General features: G+C 44.1%; 1 protein-coding gene across 9 annotated transcripts in view; it reads right to left on the reverse strand.

The window, feature by feature from the left end:
- Positions 1-13,635, reverse strand: part of CHD7 (chromodomain helicase DNA binding protein 7) — a 616,542-nt gene that overhangs the window by 9,247 nt on the left and 593,660 nt on the right. For all 9 annotated transcript variants that reach the window (XM_033933452.1, XM_033933447.1, XM_033933448.1 and 6 more), the window contains one exon: positions 1,067-1,288. In XM_033933452.1, the coding sequence (XP_033789343.1) occupies positions 1,067-1,288 (222 nt within the window). The remainder of the gene's footprint in view (positions 1-1,066; positions 1,289-13,635) is intronic.

A 13,635-nucleotide genomic window follows, 5' to 3' on the forward strand; every position in this document is an offset into this window, starting at 1 on the left:
CCTCAATTTGTGTGTCTAAAAGAACTATTCATCCTCTTTCTAAAATACCCTTGTCTTTTCTGAAATTATTATATCCTGGTAAGCATAGAAGCTAACTTCTCACAGTAATTGGGAGTGCTAAACCCTATAAAAATTACCCCTCCCCGGACACAATCAAGGAGTATGATCAATAGTGGAGGTACTCAAGCACCTACAGTTCTGGCTACTATGCTAGTAGGGTACCTCCCTGTCCTGCTCACTGAATTGTGATTCACCAGGTAGAATCCTCCTCCTCTCATTGGTGCTCCCTATCATCCTGGACAAGTCACTTTACCCTTCATTGCCACAGGTAACACAGCAACTCTAAGTACTCTGGGACAGGGAATTAACAACTTTACCTCAATTTGTATCTCATGCTGAAAATCCAAAGTGTGCAGGCTGGCTATGAGGCAACAGGAAGGGGGAGTACTGCCTCAAATTATTGTAGTGTGTCAGGAAATATCAGCTTCAAATCATTAATTTGGATTTGAGCTATACATGTATGGCATGCCTAATTATACAGCCTTTATTATTACTCTATTTCCCCCTCTACAAAGAAATAAAATCTTATCAAAGCAATAATCAATTTCAGCCACAACTATCATCAGTTTTTAAACAAACATAAATTTAAAAAATATTGACAGTATTAAAATTTAACAGCTTTTGAATTTTTCTGTAAATACTTCCTTTACATTGTAATTGATAGACTGATTCCTTTTAGCACTGGAACAGAAGCATGGAGGAAAAATAAGTGCAATATTCTCTCCAGCCTGTTTGAGTTTCAGTGCATTTCTTTTAACAAATATTGCAACTTGTCTCCTAATGTATTTCTTCCCCCTGTTTTAAAATAAATGATATAAATATCCCCCAACAAACTTGCTCCACACCAAGTACAGCTGAGCTAAATGTAGCCATCCAGATGCTAGCATAATCTGACAATCTGACAAGCCTCTCTTTGTATCAAACCAAGGTTAAACTGCTCCCCCCCCCAGCGAACCATATTATATAGTGTCCATGCAAAAACTTTAGCAAAACCCTCTATACTTACTGGTACATAACTCGGCATATCAATAGTGTAAGAAGGATGTAATTTAAGCCATTCTACTAAATCCTTGTTTTTAGGGGCCTCCTCTCCCACAAGCCTGGTCCTATCTTCTAAATTAATTACTGGGATGCGGGTGTCTGGGTCCAGCTGTCCAGGAGATGGAATGTTTCTTGTTGGTGGGGTCTCTAGATCATCTTCAAAGGCTTTGGTCACTTCAGCATCCTCCTATAAAAATTAGTGTTATGAGTCTTCATTTAAAAGAAAAATGTAATAGCTTTAACTTGACATCAGGAGAAATGATTGCTAAACACACAGCAATGTAAAAGTTTTCAAAACAGTTACCAAATATTTCAAAAAGTTACCAAATATTCTACTGGATCTTATAGGGTGAAGCAGAAAAAGTGCTCAACAAATGTTACCACAGTGCCTAGAAAACACACCATAGCACCCAGGATTTTGCAGGATACACAGGGAGGAGCCTAAGACACCTAAGACCAGGAGAGGGGCCTTAGGCATCTGAGCCAATCAAGTTCTTAGGCCCTGCCTTGTACATCCAAGGATGCACTGTGAAAGGGAAGGCCTGCCATTTTGGAGTGGTGGGCCTGAAAGCAGGAGGGACTGGGCATCCCTTCTGCTATCATCTTAATATACAGGTACAAGGGTGGTTCGGGATGTACAGGGGTGGTTAGGGGGGCTTCCGGTGGAAGGAGGGAGTTGGAAGCTCTCCTGCCAATTTTTTTGTAATGTCAGGAACGAGAAGGGAGAGGGATTAGGGGGTCCTGGTGGTGGTGGTGGGGGGGTCAGAGAGGTGAGGAGAGAGGTCAGATTGGGGGGTCCTGGTGGGAGTTCAGTTGGGAGGGTCATGGCAGCAGTCGAGAGTGGGCTTCCCTCCTGCTGATTTTTATTGAAGTATAGGGAGGAAGGTACTATGGGGGAGGGGGTCACATCGGCAAGAGGGAGTGGGCATCCCTCCTGCCTCTATTTTAGTTCTGGGATCATTGGGGGTGGGGGGACAGTCATCATGGGGGGGGGGGCTTGGCTGACTTTTTTTTTTTTAATGGGGACAGATATTGTGCATGTGTAACACACGCAAAATCTGTGCCATTAAAAAAAGAAAAAGCCCCAACTGCTGAGTGGCAGGAGGCTGCTTTGGGGCTTCCACAGTCACTCAGCTGTTCCGGCTTCTCCAAACCAGATCTGCACATGTTGGGAGAGCTGGTTTCTAAGTGAGCGATCAGATGGGATTATGACTGCCCTCTGCAAAACTCATCTGCATGGGCAGCCGTATGAACATCGATCACTGTTTAGAAATCGGGCAAAAAACAAAACAAAACCCCACAGTGACCAGCATGGTCTTAGTGACTGGGAATCTAGCACAGAGACTGGAGACAGATCAAAGGTATATATGGGGATAAAGTGGGTGAAAATGGGTATGGTGAGAAATGGAAACTAGTGGGGAGCTGGGCCAAACTAACAGATAAAGCAAAGATACAATCACTTCAGGCACTACTATCACAGAAGTGCTAGTTGTGTGTTCTTGCTGGTACCTGACAACAAATACTAACAACACATAAGATGTAGAATTTGAAAATTACCTAAATTAGGCCCTAAAGAAACTATGACAGAACTCTGAAAGCAGCTTCCCAAACTGCCCTCCTCCCCAATTCAACTTTGTTGGAGCAGGTGGTGAAGGCAGAGGGTTTGAGGCAAGAACTAGCAGCTGAGAGCTGTTTTTGGCCTGGCTACTACATCCAAGGAATAATTGTCAAGGCCTGCTTTAGACAACTCTTATACAGTCTATTCTTATTATTTGTAGTTGTGTGGTTCCCGAAAATGTTTGTGAACCACAAAATCACAATAACCTCAAAACCACGGAAACTGAATAGTGGATCCTATTAGGAAAACAGGGTTAGGTTGCTGTATGGGATAACACTTGAAGTACCTGTAATTTACTATCCGGATGCTTGGAGGCCATATCTGGAATCAAAGTCCGACTGTGAGATGAAAGTGAAAGCAAAAAAGCTGTTTTTTAAGGACCGGTCCACAAATATGTGAACACAGCAATGCGATTGGGGTATATTGATCGCAGTGGATTTAGACGGATTAAGTAGTAGTCGGTTAAATTATAACCATGTGGAGGTATCATGCAAACAGGACTTTAAAGAGCAAAGATCAGGAGAGAAAGTGCGGACAGGAGCAATCAGGAGAATGTCATACACATAATAGGTTGAAATACATGTAACTGAACAAGCAATGTCAAGGAGCTGAGCTCAAGAAAATATTGGAAGAAAAGTAGAAATAGCATTGAGCTCTGAGGGATGCCACACTGAAGTAGTAATAAGGAAGAGTGAGAAGATGGAATACAAATAAATAGATCACAGATGAAAAGAACTGAATTAATTTAAGACTGTTCCCAAAAGCATACAGATTAAAAGTAGAGGAAAGATCTAAGGAAATGACCATTGCAAAGCTGCCTCCATCAAGAATACTGTGGAGTTCATTGAGTAAGCCAAAGGATATGATAACAGCAGTTAACGTAGATGGGTTTAAAAAAGATTAGGTCATGTTCCTGGAGGGAAAGTCCATAGTCTGCTATTGAGAAAGATATGGAGTAAGCCAATGCTTACCCTGTGATCAGTAGTATAGAATGCTGACACTATTTGGGTTTTTGCCTGGTATTTATGACTTGGATTGGCCACTGTGGAAACAGGATACCACTAGATGGACCATTGGTCTAACCCAAATGGGCTATTTTTATGTTCTTAATTAAGTGTTTCAGTGCTATGACCAGGGTGGAAACCAGACTGTCATGGGTAAAGGAATTCAAATGTTCCATGTAATTAGGAAAAATTATATGTTCCAAAATTTTTTGATATAAAAGGGAGATTAGAAACTGGTCTTTGGTTAGATAGAACTACAGTCAAATGGGAGCATGCCCTATATAATGGGAAGGCCTTCAAAGACTTCCAAAGTCTCTTAAGAATGTGATTCCCATCTGCCACTTCCACTTGAAACATTGCTGAGGTAACCACAGTCCTTACCTCAGCCCTTACCACAGAGGTCTTTTCCCCTCCTGAGCCCAAATTCTTCCCTCTTCTCTGGGGAGTTTTCCTTAAAGCTGAACAATGAGGGGAGCTCTTAGGGCTCCTTTTCTCCCAGCACCCACAGGTCCTCCAAGGAAGATACAGATGGCTGTAGGGCCTTATCCCCTACTGAGCCACTGCTATCGCCTCTACATTTTGAGAATGTGCACAGTAGTCTCAGGCATCCTATCTCCTGGGGATCCTCCATGGCCATGGGGGTAGGGAGGGATTTGAGACATCTGCTGTGGGGAGAAAATCCCTGCTGAGACCTGCTTGATAACATTCTGAAATGGCTTTCAGTAAGTGTGATGCCACTCAATATTGGGACATCAGCTGGGGAAAACAAACCCCATCTGGAGTCTCTCATGTTGTCCACATTCTAATGTCCAAGTCAAAATGGCCGCTGGTCCTGACAAAGATGAAAATGCCATGTGGACTGTGATGCAATGAGAGAGCACCACAGATTTTGTTGGTATGATCCTGGAAGTCAAGGCTCCATCACATATAGTGCAAAAGGAATAGACAATGCTCCTTACCACCAGCTTCCGCAGTCATCACACCACTTGTAGCTTACTGAGAAAACACTCCCCTTGACTAGTCCCACTGGAGCCTGAGTCACAGCTCTTCACTACTGATGAACACCCTGTCCAGTAGTATTACACAACAGGCAGATGCTCACATGATAGCACCCTCCTTTTAAAAAAAATAACTTTCTCTTGCAGCCAGGAAAAAGTCAAAGCTTCTCCCCCCCCTCTTTATGTTGTAAACTCAGAAATGGTGTAGCTGTTCGTGTGTGTAAGGTGGGGAGGGGGGAAGCAAGCAGAGTACACACATTCCACCCCTACCCTCCATATTGGCAGGGGTCCTATGAAAATTTCTGCAAGACCACTGTGCTGAGCACAAGCTCTTAGGCCAGGCTAGAGTCAGGGCTCAGGAGAAGAAAAGACCTCTGTGTATGACTGAGGTAAGGACTGTGGCACAAACCCAAGAGCAGACAGCCAAAGGACTCGACTGCATAGAGCACAGGCCATGTACTACAACCTGGGAGTCAAGCCTGCTATAACAGCCCAACTTATACCATCTCCTAGAAGTATTGACATGCTGAAGGCTGCCAGCCTGTAAAGGCCTTTATACCGGAGATATCACTGGAAGAGATCAGTTTTCTACCTCCATCTGCTGGTAAAGAGAGACAACCCATTTGCATGGACTGCCCTAGAAGGATGAAAAAGCACAGTTACTTACCTTAACAGGTGTTATCCAGGGACAGCAGGCAGATATTCTCACATATAGGTGACGTCATCAACGGAGCCCGGATGCGGAAGCCTAGCAAGCAGACTTGCTTGTAGAAACTAGAAGTTTCGAGTCATCTGCACCGCGCATGCATGAGTGCCTTCCCGCCCAGCGCAGGGCGAGTCTCCTCAGTTCAGATAGCTAGCAGAGAAGCCAACCAGGGGAGGTGGGTGGGTTGTGGGAATAGCTGCCTGCTGTCCCTGGATAACCCCTTACCCGACCCTTGCCCGCTAAGATCTCTTTTTTCATACCTTTACTTCCTGCTCACCGTACTTCCTGCTCACCCTTATATTGTACCTGTTCCATGCTTACATATATTAATTTTATCTGTATCCGCTGATTGTACCCATTCGCTGATTGTCCAGCCCTTCTTTATTGTAAACCACCTCGAACTACTACGGCTTTGGCGGTATATAAGAAATAAAATTATTATTATTATTATTCTCACATATGGGTGACCTCCAAACTAACCAGAATGGGATGGTGGGAGCGTTGGCAACTTAGGAGAATAAATTTTGCAATACTCTCTCTGGCCAAAATGGCCATCCCGTCTGGAGAAAGTATCCAGACAATAGTGAGAAGTTAAAGTATGAACCGAGGACCAAGTAGCAGCTTTGCAAATTTTCTCAATAGGTGTAGATCTGAGGAAAGCTACTGAAGCTTCCATTGCTCTGACTTTATGGGCTGTGATTCGACTCTGTAGTTATAATCCAGTCTGGGCATAGCAGAAAGAGATACAAGCAGCCATCCAGTTGGAGATGGTAAGCTTAGATTGGATGTCCCAACTTGTTTGGATCGAAAGAAACAAAAAGTTGAGGAGCAGTTCTGTGTGGTTTGGTGCGTTCCAAGTAGAAGGCCAAAGCATGCTTACAGTCCAGAGTATGAAGAGCTGATTTTCCAGGGTGAGAATGAGGCCTTGGGAAAAACACTGGAAGAACAATGGATTGGTTGAGATGAAATTCTGAAACCACTTTAGGTAGGAATTTAGGATGAGTATGAAGGACCACCTTGTCATGATGGAAAGTGAAAGGTGGATCAGCAACTAAAGCTTGCAGCTCACTGACTCTTCGAGCAGATGTGAGGGCAATGAGAAACACCACTTTCTAAGTGAGATACTTCAGATGAACCGTAGACATTGATTCATATGGAGGCTTCATCAAGTGAGCAAGAACCACATTGAGATCCCAAACTATTGGAGGCGGTTTGAGAAGAGGTTTGACAATGAAAAGTCCTTTCATGAATCTGGAAACCACCGGATGAGCAGAGAGGCTGAGATGGGCTGAGATGGATTCGGATCGATGTAGACTTGAGGCCAGAGATGGATAAGTGCAAAAGATAATCTAGCACAGAAGATAAGGAGGAATGTTGAGGCTCCTTATCGCGAGAGATGCACCACGTAGAAAATCTAGTCCATTTTTGGTGGTAGCACTGTCTAGTGGTAGGCTTTCTAGAAACCACTAAAATGTCTCTTACAGGTTGAGAAAACTGAAGAGGTACCAAGCTGTCAGGTGTAGAGACTGCAGGTTAAGATGAAGTAGAGATACTTGACACTGTGTAAGCAGAGACGGAAAAACTGGCTGAAGATATGGCTCCCTGCTGCTGAGCTGAAGTAGGAGCACCAAGGTTGTCTCAGCCACCGAGGAGCAATCAGAATCATGGTGGCATGATCGTTCTTCAACTTGACAAGGGTCTTGAGAATGAGAGGGAACGGAAGGAATGCCTGTAATGCGCTCCCGAGAGAGGTGGTGGAGAGTAAAACTGTGACTGAGTTCAAAGAAGCGTGGTATGAACACAGAGGATTTAGAATCAGAAAATAATATTAAATATTGAGCTGGGGCCGGTGATGGGCAGACTTGCGCGGTCTGTGTCTGTATGTGGCCGTTTGGTGGAGGATGGGCTGGGGAGGGCTTCAATGGCTGGGAGGGTTTAGATGGGCTGGAGTGAGTTTTAACAGAGATTTCGGCAGTTGGAACCCAAGCACAGTACCGGATAAAGCTTTGGATTCTTGCCCAGAAATAGCTAAGAAGAAAAAATTAAAAAATTTTAATTGAATCAGGTTGGGCAGACTGGATGGACCATTCGGGTCTTTATCTGCCGTCATCTACTATGTTAGGAAGAGATTCATCCATTCCAGTAGGAAAGCATCTGCCTCGAGGCGATGAGGAGAATATAGCCTGGAGCAGAACTGAGGCAGTTTGTGGTTGTGGGGAGCTGCAAAGAGATCTATCTGAGGTGTTCCCTACTGTGAAAAAATGTGATGTAGAGGCGAGGAATGGAGTGTCCATTTGTGAGATTGTAGAAGACGATTCAAGTTGTCTGCTAAGCAATTGTTCGCCCCTTGGATGTAGATGGCTTTGAGAAAGGTGTTGTGATGGATTGTCCAGACCCAAACCTTCAGAGCTTCCAAAGGGAGGAAGATCCTGTCCCTCCCTGTTTATTGACATAGTACATAGCAATTTGGTTGTCCGTCCTAATGAGGATTACCTAGTCGTGAAAAAAATGTTGAAAAGCTTTGAGAGCATTGAAGATTGCTCTGAGTTCCAACAGAATGATGTGACACCGACGATCCGTACTGGTCCAGTGGCCTTGAGTATGGAGACCATCGAGATGAGCACCCCAAGCATAGGTCGAGGGATCTGTTGTGAGGACCTTCTGATGGGGGGGCGGTTGAAACAGTAAGCCTCTGGAGAGATTGGAAGAGAGCATCCACCAGTGGAGAGACTGCTTCAAGGAAGGAGTGACTGCAATGTGTTGAGAAAGTGGGTCGCAAGCTTGCTCCACTGAGTTGCCAGGCTCCACTGAGGAATTCTGATGTGAAGTCTGGCAAAAGGAGTCACGTGTACTGTGGAGGCCATGTGACCTAGTAGTATCATCATGTGTCTTGTTGAGATTGAAGAGCGGGAAGACACTGCATGACAGAGTTGAAGGAGAGCTTCCAGATGTTGTTGCGGAAGGAATGCTGAGTTGGATAGTGTCCAGAACAGCTCCGATGAATTGTAGGTTCTGAGAGGACTGAAGTTGAGATTTGGGAAAATTGATTTTGAACCACGTAGTCCATTGGGTTGCTACAATAACCCCCTGAGATGTGGAATCCTTGATGAGCCAGTCGTCTAGGTAGGGAAACACCTGAAGACCATGGTTCCTTAGAGCTGATGCTACCACTACTAGGCACTTGGTGAACACTCTGGGAGATGAAGTCAGGCCAAAGGGTAGCACTCTGTATTGATAATGCAGATTCCCCACCCGAAATCTGAGATATTGACGGGAGGCCGGATGAATGGGAATATGAGTATAAGCCTCCTTGAGATCCAGAGAGCATAACCAGTCATTCTAATCTAGAAGGGGATAAAGGGATACCAGGGACAACATGCAAAATTTTTCTTTGACTAAAAATTTGTTGAGAGCCCTGAGATCCAGAATGGGTCGCAGATCACCAGTCTTCTTCGGAACAAGGAAATAACGGGAGCAAAACCCCCTGTTCTGCTGCTCCAAATGAACTGGTTCGATGGCATGGAGACGAAGCAGAGCTTGAGCTTCCTGAAGAAGAAGGGCGGTCTGGGATGGACTGGAAGGATACTCTCTTGGAGGAAGCTCTGGTGGAACCTGAGTGAAATGAAGAGAGTATCCTTCCCTGATGATTGACAGCACCCAGAGGTCGGATGTAATTATCTCCCATCGGTGATAAAAATGATGGAGATGACCTCCAATGGGGGAAGAGATGACAGAGACATAATGGTGGAGGTTATGCTCTGTATTAAACAGTCAAAAGGCTGCGCAGCCTTAGGTGCAGCAGAAGGTTGAGATTTCTGTTGCTTCTGATTCTGCTGTTTCTTGGGAGGCGGACAAGTGTAAGGAGCCGCTATCAGAGCAAAATGCCTCTGGAAAATAGGAGGACGGTGCGCAGGCTTGGCAGGAGCTGGTTTAGGCTTTGGTCTGACAATAGAAGCAAAGGTTGTTGTTTTTTTTTAATTCATTTATCATTATTTCAACAAAATAAGCTTATTGAACAAACAAAAGCTTTGCCAAATTAAAATATACAAAGAAAATAGAATGCTCATTCAAAATTCAAATACATACTAACTTTTGAATAGTCCACATTAGAGAGAGAAACGATTCACATTCATTGGGAATGAAAAAAAAAATAAAGAGCTAAAATAACAAAATCAAATGGTAGCTCGCTGTCTTCATTTTAAATCAGACCAGTAAATTGGAGTCAATTGGAACTCTGCATTGTCACTCCCTTCCCTTCCAAAAAATACTGCAATTGGGAAGGCTCATAAAAAACGTAAGTATTCTGATCCAAGTAAATAACACATTTACAAGGAAAACGCAACTGAAATTTTGCCCCCAAAGTTTTAACATTCTCTTTCAGTTCCAGGAATCTTTTCCTCCTTGCTTGAGTTGTTCTTGAGACATCAGAAAATAAAGAAATTTTCCCATCCATAAAGGAGACTTCTTTCAACCTAAAGAATAGGCAAATAAGCGCTTCTTTATCTTGAACAAATACAAACGTCCCAAGAAGCGTTGTTCGAAATACAACTTCTCCCTCTGAGGTTTCCAAAATTCTAGATATACTGATAGAGCTTAAATCCACATTAGATTTAACAGCTTCTGAGGAGGAAGGCTTTTTAACAGAACCAGTATAAAATATATTTTATGTAGAGGAGGAAGCCCTTCTTCGGGGTATTTGAAAACTTCTTTCAGAAATTTATAGAACAAATCTTTGCAAAGGATTTTTCATGTTCAGATAATTTCTTGATGGCAGCCTCGATAGATTCACCAAAGAGGTCATTGCCTGCACAAGGAATATTAGCCAAGCGGTCCTGAAGATTGAGGTCCATGTCTATGGTAAGAAGCCAGGCTAGGCGGTGCATTGCTACAGAACAAGCAGTCACCCAGGCAGACAACTCAAATACATCATAATTAGACTGGAGAAGATGTAATCTGAGTTGTGACAGAGTAGCTATGACTTCTTGAAATTCGAAGTGCTTTTGTGTATCTAAATAACTGAGAAATTTTAGAAGAAGATCAATGAGGAACTTGAAATAAATGACAAAATGAAAATTATAATTGAGGACTTTAGAGGACATCATGGAATTTTAGTAAAGGCGACGTCCAAACTTGACCATGGTTTTCCCTTCCCTTCCTGGAGGAACAGTAGCATAAACTCTGGAAGGATGGGATCTCTTCAAGGATGACTCTACAAGCAGGTACTGATGAGACAACTGCAAATTCTCAAATCCTTTGCAATGTAGAGTTTTATACCTGGAGTCCAACTTGCCTGGAATAGCGGGAATTGCATAAGGAGTCTCCAGGCAGCGTGTAAAAGTCTGAGACAAGAGCTTATGAAGGGAAGCTTAAGTGACTCTGCAGGAGGTTGAGGCAAATGAATGACTTCGAGGTACTCCTTAGAGTATTTAGAACCAGCATCTAACTGAAGGTCTAAGTCAGCAGCCAGCTGACGAAGAAAAGAAGAGAAAGAGAGCTGATCCGTTAATTTTAATGCCTTGCCTTGAGAGGGGCTCGAGGACTTCGAGGCAGCCTGGGTCGAAGATGAAGCTTCGGCAGAAAAATAATCATGAAAAGAATAAGGAGACTTGGATGAAGCAATAGAAGCCGCTGAGTCCTCGAGGTCTGGAAGCAGAGACCTCGATCGAGGAGTCGGAGGTTTAGTAGAGCTGGAAGGTGTCGATCAAGGCTTAGTTGAAGAAGGATGCTCCTTAGAAGAAGAACTATGCCTGCAGGTATGCCTCAAGGTAGATCTCGATTGACGACAAGAATGGTGCCTGGAAGCAGGTCTTGAAGATCGAGGAGACTTGGCTTCGGAGATGGAAGCAGACGTTGCCACCAAGGAATGGATAGGGCTAGAAGCTGTGGATCGAAGCTCAGGAGGCTTGGTGGAGGAATCTCGAGGCACTCCCAAAGACTCTGCTCCTTGTATAGAGTGTGAGGATTCCTATCGAGGCACTTGCAAAAAATCTACTCCTTGCTTCGAGTGCATAGATGCCAGACCAGACACTCGCTAAGACTCTGCCCCCTGCATAGAGTGTGTAGCTTCAGCCAGAGGCATAAGAAGAGGCTCGACCTCGCGGGAGTCTGCAAAATGCCTAGGTTGGATTAGAGTAGCTAGCTTCGGTCCCATATTAGTTAGGAATTGAATGAACTGCTTCTCTAACATGGTCTGGAAAGAAACCGGCAAGGATGGAGCAGCTTCTGAAACCGGACTACCTGCTTTGGTTGGAGGTTCCAAAGTGGCAGTGGAAATGTGCTTCGACTTGGAAGTCTTAGCAACCTTGATGACCACCGCTGGAACTTTCTGCTGAGCCATCTGACCTGAGGAACCAGGGGAAGATACAGCAGGTGTACTCGAAGCAAGAGCCGACGCAAACGAGGAAGGCTTGATGATGCTCGAGGTCAGAATCGTGGAGGCAGGTATACCCTCGGTAGAAGGTGGACTCGAGGCTGCTTTCGAAGACGAGGGTGTAACTGAAGAGTCCATCTCAAAAAGCTTCTCCACTAAAATTTGACGACATTTAGGGGCACGAGGTTGAAGAGTAGCACAGTGCTCGCACGACTTCAGTTGATGGCCCGGCCCAAGGCAGTTGAGGCACCGACGGTATGGGTCCATGAGGGAAATCACACACTGGCTACACTTCTTGAAGCCCGTTGCTGGTCGGGACATAGAAGGAAAAATAGCCGCCGCAAAGTCGAAACCCCTGGGCTGCGACTGGGCGGTCTGCCCCTCCAGTCGACTGGAAGAAATGAAATTTTTTTAAAAAAAATTAGAAATAAAAGAAACAAAAGAACACAGCGATTTGTGAAGAAAACTAACACAAACCGCGGTGAGAGAAGGCAAGAAGTAAGAAAGTTAAACACAGAGAGTCAAAGACAGACTTCTCAGCTCTGCGGAAAACTGAGAACTGAGGAGACTCGCCCTGCACTGGGCGGGAAGGCACTAGCGCATTTGCGATGCAGTTGACTCAAAACTTCTAGTTTCTACAAGCAAGTCTGCTTGCGAGGCTTTCGCATCCGGGCTTTGTCGATGATGTCACCCATATGTGAGAATAGGCTGCCTGCTTGTCCTGGGATAAAGAATTATACTTGATCGAAGAATGACAACTTCCCCTGGGCTGCAGCTGGGCGGCCTGCCCCTCCAGTTGACCGGAAGAAATGAAATTTTTTTAAATAAAATTAGAAATAAAAGAAACAAAAGAACACAGCGATTCGTGAAGAAAACTAACACAAACCGCAGTGAGAGAAGGCATGAAGTAAGAAAGTTAAACGCAGAGAGTCAAAGACAGACTTCTCGGCTCTGCGGCAAACTGAGAACTGAGGAGTCTCCTCCCTACACTGGGCGGGAAGGCCAGCGCGCATTCGCGATGCGGTTGACTCAAAACTTCTAGTTTCTACAAGCAAGTCTGCTTGTGAGGCTTCCGCATCCGGAATTGTCGATGACGTCACCCATATGTGAGAATAGGCTGCCTGCTTGTCCTGGGATAAAGAATTATGCTATCACCTACACTATTCAATATATACATAGCTTCCCTCAGCTACTACCTGGATAATCATGGCATAATTTCATACAGCTACGCAGATGACATCACTATTCTCCTACCCTTCGACCAACCAGAATCCATCATGACAAGCACAATACAAAAAACACTCGAATCAGTTGCAATTTGGATGACAGAGCACAAATTAAAACTTAACCCTGACAAAACAAATTTCATCCTACTAGAAAATAACAAAACTCCAACATTAACTAATCTTGTAATAAATTTGTTCTCATACCCACTACAACCTACACTAAAATTGCTTGGAATCATAATTGACAGAGGCTGCAATATGCAACCCCAAATTAACAAAATAATAAAGGCATCGTTTATGACCATGAGAAATCTAAGAAAAATCCGCACATTCTTCGAAAAGAAGCAATTCCTTCTATTGGTACAATCTCTTATCCTTGGGATGATAGACTACTGCAACATACTATACCTACCATGTCCCGCGACCATGATAAGGCAACTGCAGACAATACAGAATATAGCCCTAAGACTTGTCTATTCACTAAAAAAATATGACCATATCACAGAGGCATACCATGACTCGCACTTGCTTCCAATAGAAGCGAGAGTGCACTTCAAATTCTACTGCTTACTTTACAAGGCTATCAACGGAGAAAGCCCAACCTACTGGAAC

This window comes from Geotrypetes seraphini, chromosome 2 (assembly GCF_902459505.1).
Source record: "Geotrypetes seraphini chromosome 2, aGeoSer1.1, whole genome shotgun sequence".
NCBI classification, from domain to species: domain Eukaryota; kingdom Metazoa; phylum Chordata; class Amphibia; order Gymnophiona; family Dermophiidae; genus Geotrypetes; species Geotrypetes seraphini.